The following is a 15,441-nucleotide window of genomic DNA, read 5'->3' as shown; positions in this document are numbered from 1 at the left end:
TTTCCTTTCTACAAGGTACGCCCTTTTATTCTGAGGCTGTGCCCTCTGGTCCTAGACTCTCCCACTGGTGGAAACATCCTCTCCACATCCACTCCATCCAAGCCTTTCACGATTCGGTAAGTTTCAATGAGGGCCCCCCCTTCATTCTTCTAAACACCAGCGAATACAGGCCCAGTGCCGTCAAATGCTGAAACCTTCAGCAAAAGTGACGTACCCTTGTAAAAAATAGCAACGTTCACGCATGTCGAGATAAAGCAATGTTACATGTTGAATTTCTCGAACTTCTGTTCCCACCCTAGAAGGAAACTTGGGCCTCTGTTCCTTAGGCCCTGTCAATGTTGTTCTACGATGTTTTAGTTTAGAGATACAGCGCGGAAACAGGCCCTTCTGCCCACCGAGTCCGCACCGACCAGGCCAATTATCCTACAAGCCTGTACGTCTTTGGAGTGTGGGAGGAAACCGAAGATCTCGGGGAAACCCCACGCAGGTCACGGGGAGAACGTACAAACTCCGTACTGACAGCACCCCTGGTCGGGATCGAACCAGGGTCTGTGGTGCTGAAAGCTCTGTAAGGCAGCATCTCTACCGCTGCGCCACCGTGCCACCTTTTAGATTAGTTTATTATTGTCATGTGTACAGAGGTACAGTGAAAAGCGTTTTGTTGCGTGCTATCCAGTTGGCGGAAAGACTATACATGATTACAATCAAGCCGCCCGCAGTGTACAGATACAGGATAAAGGGAGCGACATTTAGTGCACTGGCCACTAGGGGGTGCAAGAAGGCAAGCTAAATCATCTCAGGTACACAAAAATGCTGGAGAAACTCAGCGGGTGCAGCAGCATCTATGGAGCGAAGGAAATAGGTGACGTTTCGGGCCCAAACCCTTCTTCAGACGGCTAAATCATCTCTATTTGATACTTCTCTATACGAGGGCTTCTTTCAAGACATGCCGAAGTATGGGGACTATTAGATTGAAATCAACCTCCTAAGCTTTTCTTTGTAGTTAACACATAGAACAGTATAGCAGAGGAATAGAGACTATGGGCCACGATGGCTTTTAGTTTAGTTTAGAGATACAGTGCGGAAACAGGCCCTTCGGCCCATCGTGTCCGCACTGACCAGCGATGCCCGCACATTAACACTATCCTACACACACTAATGGGCCTGTCCCACTTAGGTGATTTTTTAGGCAACTACAGGCGACTAGTTTGTTGCCACGTGTTCGCCGGTGGTCGCCGGGAGTCGTCTCCTCAGTCGCGCAAAAAGTCGTGGCGTCTTTCTGGTCGCCGCTAAATTTTCAACATGTTGAAAATTATTCGGCGACAGTGGGTTTGACGCCAATGAGCGTAGCTTGACTTCTCCTGACGTAGGTGCTGTCGTAGGTTGTCGCCAGGATGACGTAGGTTGTCGCTAGTTTTTCGGCGACCTGATACGACTATGACGGTCGCCGGCAGTTGCCTAAAAAATCGGCAAGTGGGACTGGCCCATAAGGCCAATTTCACATTTATACCAAATGAAACCGAAGATCTCGGAGAAAACCCACGCAGGTCACGGGGAGAGCGTACAAACTCCGTACAGACAGCACCCGTAGTCAGGGTCAAACCCGGGTCACTGGCGCTGTAGGACAGTAGCTCTACCACTACGCCACTGTGCCGCCCCTGTCAATTCAGAAAATAATGCCCAAAGAAACAGTTTCTTGGCACACGGCCGCCAAGAAATTGTGTCCCCCCCCCCCCATAGTTTGATAGCAATTTCCGGGCCAGGATCTATTCTACATTTTCCATGAGCTTCGTCACCTTTCATTTTCACACCTTACCCTTGCATATCTCTTTGTCTCCCTATCCCCTACTCCCAATTCCTCCGTCTCCGCCGCATCTGCGCACAGGATGAGGTTTTCCATACTACATCATCGGAGATGTCCTCATTCTTTAGGAAAGGGGGGTTCTGCTCTTCAGATGAGGCTCTCACTAGGGTCTCCTCGATATCCCACAGCTCAGATCTTGCTCCCCCCATTCGTAACAAGGACAGAGTCCTCCTTGTCCTCACCTTCCACTCCATCATCCCTCGCATACAACATATAATCCTCCAACATTTTTGCCACCTCCAACGGGATCCCCCCACTGGCCACATCTTCCCATCTCCACACCTTTCTGCTTTCCGCAGAGACCGTTCCCTCCGTAACTCCCTGGTCAACTCGTCCCTTCCCACCCAAACCACCCCCTCCCCAGGTACTTTCCCCTGCAACCGCAGGAGATGCAACACCTGTCCCTTTACCTCCCCCCTCAACTCCATCCAAGGACCCCGACAGTCTTTTCAGGTGAGGCAGAGGTTCACTTGCACCTCCTCCAACCTCATCTACTGTATCCGCTGTTCCAGGTGTCAACTTCTGTACATCGGCGAGACCAAGCGCAGGCTTGGCGATAGTTTTGCTGAACACCTCCGCTCAGTCCGCCTAAACCTACCTGATCTCCCGGTGGCTCAGCACTTCAACTCCCCCTCCCATTCCCACACTGACCTTTCTGTCCTGGGCCTCCTCCATTGTCAGAGTGAGGCCCAACGCAAGTTGGAGGAACAGCACCTCATATTTCGCGTGGGCAGCTTACACCCCAGCGGTATGAACATTGACTTCTCTAACTTCAAATAGCCCTCGCTTTCCTTTTCTCCCCATTACCTCCCCCTTCCCAGTTCTCCCACCCACTCCTCTGACATCAGTCTGAAGAAGGGTCTCGACCCGAAACATCACCTATTCCTTCTATCCAGAGATGCTGCCTGTCCCGCTGAGATACTCCTGCATTTTGTGTCTACCTTCTCTTTGTCTCCCTCTCCCCTGACTCAATCTAAAGGGTCTCGACCCGAAACGTCACCCATTCCTTCCATGCTGCCTGTCCCGCTGAGTTACTCCAACATTTTGTGTCTACCTCTACAGATGCCGCTGAGTTTCTCCAGCACTTTGGGCTTCTCTGAGTGGTAACTTACCATATTTGTTGATTATTGGCCCTTTTTAATTCACGAGGGCCTATAATTTTACAAAATATGTTACATAAATGCATAGGAAGGAACTGCAGATGCTGGTTTATACAGAAGATAGACTCAAAGTGCTGGAGTAACTCAGCGGGTCAGGCAGCATCTCTGGAGAAAAGGAATAGGTGACGTTTCGGGTCAGGGCCCTTCTTAGACAATAGACAATAGGTGCAGGAGTAGGCCATTTGGCCCTTCGAGCCAGCACCGCCAGACTGAAAGATAGAACTTTTGGGGCGGGGAGGAGGGGGGGGATAGAACTGGAGGTTTTTCTTCTTCTCTTCTTCTTGCTAATGAAACATAAACCAAAGGATGAGGGCTGGAGGTGAGAAAAAGTCAGAACAAAACAGGAGCAGGAACAGATTTACCACAAAGAAGTCCACAATAGCCCATTGTTGGCTGGGGAAGATGTGCTAACCAGAGGGATACAAGGAAGCGAACAGTGGAACTAGTAGGACGACTAGGGTGGGAGAGGAAGGGAGGGGGGGCGATGCAAGAATTACTTAAAATTAGAGAAATCAGTGTTCATACTGCTGGGCTGTAAGCAAATTATGAGGTGTTGTTTCTCCAATTTGTATGTGGCCTCACTTTGACAGTGGAGGAGGCCCAGGACAGAAAGGTCAGTGTGGGAATGGGAGGGACACCTTATCAAAGGCTTTCTGAAAATCTAGGTAAGCCACATCCACTGACTCTCCTTTGTCTGTCCTACTATTTACGTCTTCAAAGAATTCCAGCAGAATCGTCAGGTAAAATCTCCCCTTCACAAAACCATGCTGACTTTGGCCTATTTTATCATGAACTTCTAAATACCCTGCAACCTCATCCTTTATAATGTACTCCTAATTCCTACCAACCGCCGACATCAGACTAACCGGCCTATAGTTCTGCTTTGCTCCCATCTTGGGGTGTAAGCTGCCCGAGTGAAATATGAGGTGCTGCTCCTCCAATTTGCGCTGGGCCTCACTCTGACAATGGAGGAGGCCCAGGACAGAAAGGTCAGTGTGGGAATGGGAGGGGGAGTTAAAGTGTTTGGCAACTGGGAGATCACGTGGGTCATGGTGTAAGTGCGTAATGCATGCATTTTTATCTCCGTGCAGTTGGAACTCGCCTTAAACGTGAGCATCTCGCAGGTGGGCGTGGACGAGTGTGCGAACGCTGCCTGCGAGCGGGCGACGGGATGTACCAGCAGCACCGGCTTCAGCCCAGCTCCCACCGTGCTGGAGGCCGGAGAGGTTGTCCTGGTCTCCATAACAACCTCCACCACCGCCCGGTGCCTCTGCTCAGCCCGCGAAGGCCGGCGATACGCCTGCTCTTCCTATTCCATTAACCCATGCCTCAATGGAGGCACTTGTGTGGATGTTGATTGGGGTTACAGGTGAGTCGGCCACAAGTTACAAGAAACTGTCCCTGAATTTGGAAGTGTGCGTTGGAAAGATTTTAATCCGCCATCAGAGGCAGTCTTTAGACTTTATAGATCCATCATGGAGACAGGCCCTTCGTCTTGCTGAGTCTACGCCACCCACCGATCACCCATACACTTGTTCAACCCTATACACTAGGGACAGTTTACAGAAGCCAGTTAACCTACAAACCTGTACGTCTCTTGAGTATGGGAGTAAACCGGAGTACGGAGTAAACCAAGAGAGAACTAGATAGAGTTCTTAAAAATATCAGGGGATATGGGGAGAAGGCAGGTACGGGGTACTGATTGGGGATGATCAGCCATGATCACAGTGAATGGCGCTGCTGGCTTGAAGGGCCGAAAGGCCTACTCCTGCACCTATTGTCTGTTGTCACCCGGATAAATCCCTTGTGGAGGAGGTAGTTTAGGCAGGTACCATCACAACACTTAAAAAACATTTGGACAGGTACACAGATTGTAGTTCAGGAATTGCTTGAAATGAGAGAAATCAGCGTTCAAACCGCTGAGTTGTAAGCAAAATATGAGGTGCTGGTCCTCGAATTTGCGTGTGGCCTCAATCTGACAGTGGAACTGGCCCAGGACAGAAATGTCAGTGTGGGAATGGGAGGGGCACCTTATCAGAGGTGTCAGAGGTCATGGGGAGAAGGCAGGAGAATGGGGTTAGGAGGGAGAGATAGACCAGCCATGATTAAACGGCGGAGTAGACTTGATGGGCCGAGTGGCCTAATTCTACTCTTATCACTTATGACCTTATGTTAGGAAAAGTTTAGAGGGATTAGAGGCAGGCAAGTGGGATTAGTTTGGATGGGGCATCTTGGTCATCATGGGCAAGTTAGGCTGAAGGTCTTACTTCTGAGCCTTATGGCCCGATCCATAATGGTCCAAAAATAGTGTAGATGGTGCATGTTGGCTGGCGTGGGCAAGTTGGGCTAAAGGGCCTGTTTCCACGCTGTACCACTCCATGAACTTAATTTCATGGCACACTAGTATCTGTGAATTTGTCCAACTGACTTAAGGGCGGCACGGAGACACAGCGGCAGAGTTGCCGCCTTGCAGCGAATGCAGCACCGGAGACCCGGGATCGATCCTGACTACGGGTGCTGTCTGTACGGAGTTTGTACGTTCTCCCCGTGACCTGCGTGGGTTTTCTCCGATATCTTCAGTTTCCTCCCACACTCCAAAGACGTAGGTTAATTGGCTTGGTAAATGTAACAATTGTCCCTAGTGGGTGTAGGGCAGTGTTAATGTGCGGGGATCGCTGGTTGGAGCAGACCCGGTGGGCCGAAAGTGTCTGTTTCCGTGCTGTATCTCTAAAAACTAAAAAAGACTTCTCTTGATAAAACTTTTGTGCCTTCTAAACTTCTCATCACGCATTGAAGTGCAACACCATGCATTTTTACTTTTAGTTTCGTTTAGTTTAGAGATACAGCGCGGCAACAGGCCCTTCGGCCCGCCTAGTCCACGTCGACCAGCGAACCCCGCACATTAACACTATCCTACACACACCACACTGGGGACAATTTACAAACTTTACCGAAGCCAATTAACCTACAAACCTGTACGTCTTTTGAGTGTGGAAGGAAACCGAAGATCCCGGTAAAAACCCATACGGGTCACGGGGGGGAACGTACAGACAAGCAGGGGCGGAAATCCTGGGGGGGGGACAGGGGGGACACGTCCCCCCCTCCATGCTTTGTGAGGTGGGGGACGATCCCCCCCATGTTTTGTAATCAGGACTTTTATCAGCCGCTTTCTAAGGGCTGAATCGGCCCGTTTGCGGGGCTTTCCAGCGCCCGGCGGGGCTTAAAATCAACCTGCTGCATTGAGGCGATCGGGGCTCCCGATGTTGAAGCCCCCGCCGGCCGATGAAAGACCCCGTGAACGGGCCGATTCAAGCCCCACGATTCGGGGAGGACGAAGCTGGAGTTCGGAGACGGTCACCAACCAGGTCAGCTCCCGATGTTACCGTCCACAGGGCCCACGGCCGAAGCCTCGTGTATGTGTGCGGGCGCCAAGAAATTGTGTCCGCCCCCTCCCCATGTTTTGATAGCGATTTCCGTGCCTGCAGACAAGCACCCGTAGTCAGGTCTCTGGCGCTGTAAGGCCGCAACTCTGCCGCTGCCCCACCGTGCCATCTGTTGATTTTGCCGGCATTAATCCTGTCCTTCTGTCTGTGTCCAAACAGGTGTCAGTGCAATCCGATGTTTGACGGGCCGGAATGCCAGCAGACAAGATACACATTTAAAGGACATGGTTACGCGTGGTTTCCTCCAATCAAGGTTTGCTTTAAGAGTTTGATTTCCCTGGAATTCCTCACTGAAACCGCCGATGGGCTTCTACTCTACAATGGCCCTCTCTCACACCTCCGCTCTGGAGAACCTGCAGACTTCATTGCATTAGGTACTCGCAAATATCTGGCACTTTTGTGAATGTTCCTACAATGTTTTGCATTAAACGTCTTGTTTCCAGCACAGACTTTTTCTTCTTTTTTTTTTCCTTTTTTTTTTGGACAGGAAAATTTAGAGGGAAGATAGACACAAAGACCTGGAGCAACTCAGCGGGTCAGGCAGCAGCACTGGAGAAAAACGAGATTGTCAGTCTGAAGAAGGGTTCCGACCCGAAACGACACCCGTCCTTTTTCTCTCGAAATGCTGCCTGGTCCCGCTGAGTTATTCCAGCACTTTGTGTCCATCTTCGGTATATACCACCACCTGTAGTTCCATTCTACACAAAGTTTAGAGGGATATGGGCCAACTGATAATATGGTCGGGTGGGACTCGTGGTGCAGCGGTAGAGTTGCTGCTTTAAAGCGCCAGAGACCTGGGTTGGATCCTGACTGCGGGTGCTGTCTATACGGTGTTTGCACGTTCTCCCTTTCTCCAGTTTGCTTCCAAGATAATAGGCTTCCTTAAAATTTGTAAATTGTCCCCTAAAGTGTAGGATAGCGCTAATGCTATGGGGTGATAGCTGGTCGACGCAGACTCAGTGGGCCGAAGGACCTGTTTTCGTACACCCGCACTATCCTGCACACACTAGGGACAATTTACAATTTACAGAAGTCAATTAACCTGTACGTCTTTAGAGTGTGGAAGGAAACCGAAGATCCCGGTAAAAACCCACATGGGTCACGGGGTCACGTCTTTGGAGTGTGAGAGGAAACCTGAGCACCTGGGGGAAACCCACACAGTCACAGGGAGAGCGTGCAAACTCCGTACACACAGCACCCGTAGTCAGGATCAAACCTAGGTCTCTGGCGCTGTAAGGCACTAACTCTACCGCTGCGCCACCATACGTTATTTTCAGCTGCTGATTTATTGGGATATCTGCTCACTTGACATCGAGTCATCGAATGATACAGCGTGGAAACAGGCCCTTCGGCCTAACTTGCCCACACCGGCCAACATGTCCCAGCTACACTAGTGCCACCAGTCTGCGTTTTTGTCCATATCCATCCAAACGCGTCCTATCCATGTTGCTGTCGAACTGTTTCTTAGACGTTGGGATAGTCACAGCCTCGTAAAACTAGTGTTCTAACCGTCCTCACTGTTTTCCCCACAGAGTTGAGGAATGGAGTTCCCTCTCTCAGCATTAATCACGGGACAGGATCGCTACATCTCCAGCTGCCGCCCGGTGTCTTTGTTGCCGACCGGCATTGGCACAGGTTGGACATAACGAGCGATGGAAAGGTACGTGTGAACGTGCTGGTAGCTGGAGTAGCAGAATATGTTCCCGATGTTGGGGGAGTCCAGAACCAGGGGCCACAGTTTAAGAATAAGGGCTAAGCCATGTAGAACAGAGACGAGGAAACACTTTTCCTCACAGAGAGTGGTGAGTCTGTGGAATTCTCTGCCTCAGAGGGCGGTGGAGGCCGGTTCTCTGGATACTTTCAAGAGAGAGCTAGACAGGGCTCTTAAAGATAGCGGAGTCAGGGGATATGGGGAGAAGGCAGGAACGGGGTACTGATTGTGGATGATCAGCCATGATCACATTGAATGGCGGTGCTGGCTCGAAGGGCCAAATGGCCTACTCCTGCACCTATTGTCTATTTTCTACGTGTCAGCACCCGACTGATTGCATGTCTGTGCCGACCAACTGTTTGCTTAAATAAGATGTCAATTAGAGTGATGGAGTCATACAACACAACATACGAAATGTCACCCATTCCTTCTTTCCAGAGATGCTGCCTGTACCGCTGAGTTACTCCAGCATTTTGTGTCTATCCTCTAAACCTTTCCTGTCCATGTATCTGTCCAATTGTCTTTTAAATGCTGTTCTAGTCCCTGCCTCTGGCAGCTCATTCCATACACCCACCAAAACGACTGTGTGAAAAAGTTGCCCCTTACATTCCTATTAAATCTTTCCCCTCTCAAACCTATGTCCTCTGGTTCTTGATTCCCCTACCCTGTGTCTACTCTATCTAGCGTTGCCAACTGTCCCGTATTAGCCGGGACATCCCATACATTGGGCTGAATTGGTTTGTCCCATACGGGACCGCCCTTGTCCCGTATTTGACTGCTGCTACTCGGGTCGAGGGGATTGTCGGGTTGGATCGCCGTGTCCGACCCCGCCTCACCCGTCCCGACGTAGTGCAGCCCATGGAGTGTAGCAGCAGCAGCAGCAGCCCGTGGCCCCGTCGGTCGGCAGCCCAGCCAGCTGTCTGACCTTCGGACCTTCACTCACCGCCGACTCCACCACCCCTCCTTCTCATGGCCGATCATCGGTTCATGAGTTGGATGGGGTGCCGGACTTTGCGCGCGACATCGCGCGGCCCGGGCCAAAACTCCTCAGCTGGCCCACCGGCTGGGCTTTGTGTGCAGTCCAGCACCCGGGCCAACTCATCATTCACCCAGCCACGGCCGAGTCGGTCAACGAATTGCCGTCGGGAATTTGTCCCTCATTTTGACCTTTTGTTCGTTATTTGGGAGTAAGGAAGTTGGCGACCCTTACTCTATCTATTCCCCTCATGATCTTATACATCTCTACAAGATCACCCCCTCATCCTCCTGCAGTCCACAGAATGAAATCCCAGCTTGCCCAACCTCGCCCTATAGCTCAGGCCCTCAAGACATGGCAACATCCTTGTTATTCCTGAAAATAGTACCACATTGTTGCATCTGAGAAGATATCAAAAATAAACTAAAACATTCTATTAAGTTTATATATTAATCCTGATTAGGTGAGGGCGCATTGCTCAAATTTTATCTTCTGAATATTTGGAGAACATTTCCCATTCCCTCCCCAGATGCTGCCCGACCCACTGATTCCTCCAGTTCTTTGTGTTTTGCTCAAGATTCCAGCATCTGCAGTTCCTTGCATTTCCACTTGGCTACCCGAACAGGGTTTTAATAACACTCAAGTCATAATGACATAGAAACATAGACAACAAGTGCAGGAGTAGGCCATTCGGCCCTTCGCCAGCACCGCCATTCAATGTGATCATGGCTGATCAGAGGCGGAAATCGCTATAAAAACATGGGGGGGACACAATATTTAGGTGCCCGCACACACACACACACTCACACACACACACACACACACACACACACACTTTCACACACACTCACTCACACTCACACACTCACACACACACACACACACACACACACACACACACGCACGCACTCACACACACACTCACACACACTCACACTCACACACACACTCACACACACACTCACTCACTCACACACTCACTCACACACACTCACACTCACACACACACACTCACACACACACTCACTCACACACTCACACACACACACACACACACACACTCACACACACACTCACTCTCACACTCACACACAAACACACTCACACACACACACACTCACACACACACACACACACACGCACTCACACACACACTCTCACACACACACTCTCACACACACACACACTCTCACACACACTCACAAACACACACTCACACACACACACACACACACTCACACACACACTCACACACACACTCTCACACACACACACACACACACTCACACACACACTCTCACACACACACTCGCACACACACACACACGCGCGTTCGCGCATGCACACGAGGCTTCGGCCGTGGGCCCTGTGGACGGTGACATTGGGAGCTGACCTGGTTGGTGACCCACTCCGAACTCCAACAACAGCAGCTTTGTCCGCCCCGAATCGTGGGGCTTCAAACGGTCTGTTCACGGGGCCTTTCATCGCCCGGCGCGGCTTCAACATCGGGAGCCTCGATCGCCTCGACGCAGCAATTTGACCGCGGGGCGGTGGAAGATCCCGCGGACGGTTTTAAACCATGCCGGGCGATGAAAAGCCCCGCGAACGGGCCGATTCAAGCTCCGCTCTATGATCTTTGCTCCACCAGGACGTCTCCCTCCTCCAAACACCGCGCTCAATCCTCAGTCCCACCCCCCTACTTCCGCCTCTGACCGACACCTCCCTCCTCCAATCATCGCGCTGAATCATCATATCCCCACCCCCCCACTGCCAGCTGACCGACGTCTCTCTCGTCCAATCGGCGCCCTCGATCATCAGTCCCATCCCCACTGTCACGCGGAAAGCGGAGATTTTTAATAGATTTTTTTTGTCAACGAATTTCAAAATCCGGATTACAAAACATGGGGGGGATTGTCCCCCACCTCTCAAAACGTGTCCCCCCGCCACCCGCAGGATTTCCGCACATGTGGCAGATCATCTAAAATCAGTACCCCGTTCCTGCTTTTTCCCCATACCACCTTGATTCCTTTAGCCCTGAGAACTAAATCTAACTCTCTTAAAAAACATCCAGTGAATTGGCCTCCACTGCCTTCTGTGGCAGAGAATTCCACAGATTCACAACTTTCTGGGTGAAAACTTTTTTCTTCATCTCAGTTCTAAATGGCCTACCCCTTATTCTTAAACAGTGACCCCTGGTTCTGGACTCCCCCAACATCGGGAACATTTTCCTGTATCCAGCCTGTCCAGTCCTTTAAGGATTTTATATGTTTCTATAAGATTCCCTCCCATCCTTCTAAATGCCAGTGAAAATAAGCCCAGTCGACGCATTCTTTCATCATATGACAGTCCCGCCATCCTGGGAATTAACCTTGTGAACCTACGCTGCACTCCCTAAATAACAATAATGTCCTTCCTCAAATTAGGAGACCAAAACTGCACACAATACTCCAGGACTAAAAGACAAATGCAATGTTTTGATATTTCGAGACCCCTTCGCCCCCCCCCCCCCCGAACCCATGTTCTATAGACAATAGGCAATAGAGAACACTGCTAAGGAAACCTAGATGGTGCAGTGCTGGTACATCATGTTTGTGGCTGCAGAAGTCAGTACTTTAGAAGCTATCCTAAGAAATCATATGTATAAATTCATTTGCAGGATAAATGACTCTAAAAATGTGATTATTGTGGCCTTGTCAAACATAATGTTTAGCACTACACGCTACAAATCCCAGTTGTGGAGACACTGGTATCGTTGTCTTGTTGTAGGACATTGATCATTCTTTTAGTCTGGATTTTAATTCATGTATTGTGGTTTTTTTTAATATATAATTTATGATGCTTTTATAAGTGATATACTAAGATTTCATATGTGTTTTATGATGTTTTTATATGCAATGTATTTTTATGTAATGTTGTCCCTTGTCTGGACTTTGAGTCCGAAATAAAGTTTATTGTTATTATTATTATTTAATAGGTGCAGGAGCAGGCCATTCGGCCCTTCGAGCCAGCACCGCCATTCAATGTGATCATGGCTGATCTTCCCCAATCGTTACCCCATTCCTGCCTTCTCCCCATATCCCCTGACTCTGCTATTTTTAAGAGCCCTATCTAGCTCTCTCTTGAAAGCATCCAGAGAACCGGCCTCCACCGCCCTCTGAGGCAGAGAATTCCACAGACTCACCACTCTCTGTTTGAAGAAGTGTTTCCTCATCTCCATTCTAAATGGCTTACCCCTTATTCTTAAACTGTGGCCCCTGGTTCTGGACTCCCCCAACATCAGGAACATGTTTCCTGCCTCTAGCGTGTCCAAAGCCTTAATAATCTTGTATGTCTCAATAAGATGCCCTCTCATCCTTCTAAACTCCAGAGATGCTGCTGGACCTTGCTGAGTTACTCCAGTACTTTGTGTCTATTGGGCCTGTCCCACTTAGGCGATTTTTTAGGCAACTACAGGCGACCAGTTTGTCGCCACATGTTCGCCGGGCGTCGTCTCCTCAGTCGCGCAAAGAGTCGTAGCGTCTTTCTGGTCGCCGCTAAATTTTCAACATGTCGAAAAATGTTCGGCGACAGTGGGTTTGACGTCAATGAGCGTAGCTTGACTTCTCCTGACGTAGGTGCTGTCGTAGGTTGTCGACAGGATGACGTAGGTTGTCGCCGGTTTTTCGGCGACCTGATACGACTATGACAGTCGTCGGCAGTCGCCAAAAAAATTGCCAAGTGGGACAGGCCCATAACTTTGATATATACCGGCCGGCATCCACAGTTCCTTGTTATTACAATGCTTCAGCGTATTGGATAATTGAATTCATAGACGTATTATGGATTATGCAGTACGACGGTATTCAAATACATCTTCATTTATTTACAGAGAGTGAGTATGATCCTTGACCATTGCAACAATGCTGTTGTGAATGAGAAGGAAGGCACAGGCAAAGGCTCATCAGAAATGGACCGCAACATGTGTGAAATTTCTGGGGAAACACCCGGGGAAGCAAGGTAACAAATATTTTAATGTATAATGTATGTGTTTAGTTTAGATATAGGGCAGCATGGTGGTAGAGTTGCTGCCTTACAGCGCCAGAGACACAGGTTCGATCCTGACCACGGGCGCTGTCTGTACGGAGTTTGCCCGTCCCCCCCTTGACCTGCGTGGGTTTTCTGCGAGGTCTTCTGTTTCCTCCCACACTCCAAAGACGTGCAGGTTTGTAGGTCAATTGGCTTGCTATGAATGTAATTTGTCCCTAGTGCGTGTAGGATAGTGTTGGTGTGCGTGGATCGCTGGTCGGCGCGGACTCAGTTTCCGCGCTGTGTCTCTAAACTAAACTAAACTAAGATACGGCAAGGAAACAGGCCCTTCGGCCCACTGGGTCCATGCCATCGATCGCCCGTACACTAGTTCTATCCGACACACCACGCCTGGGGCAATTCACAGAAGCCGATTAACCTACGAACCTGCACATCTTTGGGATGTGAGAGGAAACCGGAGCACCCGGAGAAGCACCCACAAGGTCACAGCGGGAGCGTGCAAACTCCGTACATGCAGCACCTGTAGTCAGGATTGAACCCGGGTCTCTGGCGCTGTAAGGGAGCAACTCTACCGCTGCGCCACCGTGCAGCACTATGTTCTGTGTTTAGGTTAGCAACCACCCCTGGATCGTACATTCCGTCACTTTTTTTTAAATGATTCCTTGTACAATTCAATGTCAGAGTGGCCACGGTATTCTTCGTTTTGACACCGGAATCTCTCTGAACTTGGGAGGTCATGTGGCAGTTGTATAAGACGTTGGTGAGGCCAAAGTTTGACTATTGTGTTCAGTTTTGGACACCATGTTATAGGAGAGATTAAATAGGAACCAGAGGGGTAACTTTTTCACACACAGAGCGGTGGGTGTATGGAACGAGCTGCCAGAGGAGGCAGTTGAGGCTGATAATGTCGTAATTGTTCAAGAAACATTTAGACAGGTACATGGACGGGACAGGTTTGGAGGGATATGGGCCAAGCTCAGGCAGGTGGGACGTGTAGATGGGACATGTTGGCCAGTGTGGACAAGTTGGGCCGAAGGGCCTGTTTCCACACTGTATCACTCTATAAGACCATCTTCTTCTTCTTGCGTATGGCGTGCACAGCCTAAAGTTGTAGGACAACTTGTTCTATTTGATCTTATTTGATTGTGTACGTCGGGTTGATTGCATTCGTCGATACAGGGTGGACCACGTGAAGGTTGCAATCTTCCACCCCTATAAGGCCATAAGAACTAGACATAGGAGCAGAATTAGGCCATTCAGAACACTGCCCGGTCCATCACAAGTAATGACTTCCCTACCATCGAAGGGATGATATTGTTCATGCTTACAACCCAGCGGTATGAATGTTGATTTCTCTTAACTTCAAGTAACCCCAAACTTAGGCCTCCAACTAGTTTCACTGTCCTCCTGATTAAAGTTTACTGCTTGTATGCCTCATTGTCCCCTTCCCCTCAGCCAACAATGAACCATTCTACATTTCCTTGACCATCGTCTGCTTTGATCTGTTGTTTTCACACCTTACCCCTCCATATCTCCATTCTATCTCTCCCCTGACTCTCAGTCTGAAGAAGGGTCTCGACCCGAACCATCACCCATTCCTTCCCTCCAGAGATGCCGCCCGACCCTGCTGAGTTACTCCAGCATGTTTGTGTCTATCTTCGGTGTAAACCGTCATCTGCAGTTCCATCCGGCACAATGTTGTTCTTGTTTGTGGTTTGAGCTGTCCTTTCATCTCTGTCAGGTTTTTAAATGTCCAACAACCTCTTCAGCTGGGCGGAATTAAGAAGTTCCAACCACATCTTCATGACCAGCTGGACTTCAGAGGGTTTGCAGGCTGCGTAAGGAACCTAAACGTCGATAGCAAGGTAAGCAAAAAGTGTTGATAAGACTCAGCCGATCAGGCAGCATCTGTGGAGAGAGAAACAGAGTTAACTTTTCAGGTTGATGATAATTATTCAGACAACGCAGTTGTTTGTTACCACAGAAGGCTGTGGGTAGGGTCGCCAACTGTCCCGTATTAGCCGGGACATCCCGTATATGGGGCTAAATCGGTTTGTCCTGTACGGGACCGCCCTTGTCCCGTATTTGACTGTTACTACTCGGGTCGAGTAGACTGTCGGGTTGGAGCGCTGCGTCCGGGCCCGCCTCACCCGTCCCGATGTAGTGCAGCCCATGGAGTGCAGCAGCAGCAGCCCCTCGCCCGTGGCCCCGTCGGTCGGCAGCCCGGCCAGCTGTCCGACCTCCAGACCTTCGCTTACCGC

At 49.9% G+C, this 15,441-nt stretch overlaps 1 protein-coding gene across 1 annotated transcript in view; it reads left to right on the top strand.

The window, feature by feature from the left end:
* LOC116972420 (neural-cadherin-like) overlaps positions 1-15,441 on the top strand; it is a 145,781-nt gene that overhangs the window by 117,283 nt on the left and 13,057 nt on the right. The window contains exons 21-25 of the mRNA XM_033020081.1: positions 4,116-4,393; positions 6,627-6,841; positions 8,000-8,127; positions 13,023-13,150; positions 14,922-15,045. Coding sequence (XP_032875972.1) covers positions 4,116-4,393; positions 6,627-6,841; positions 8,000-8,127; positions 13,023-13,150; positions 14,922-15,045 — 873 coding nt within the window. The remainder of the gene's footprint in view (positions 1-4,115; positions 4,394-6,626; positions 6,842-7,999; positions 8,128-13,022; positions 13,151-14,921; positions 15,046-15,441) is intronic.

The sequence above is a fragment of the Amblyraja radiata genome, chromosome 4 (assembly GCF_010909765.2).
Source record: "Amblyraja radiata isolate CabotCenter1 chromosome 4, sAmbRad1.1.pri, whole genome shotgun sequence".
Lineage (NCBI taxonomy): Eukaryota > Metazoa > Chordata > Chondrichthyes > Rajiformes > Rajidae > Amblyraja > Amblyraja radiata.
The sequence above is the reverse complement of the archived record's forward strand: the minus strand, read 5'-3'. Positions and strand labels throughout refer to the sequence as shown.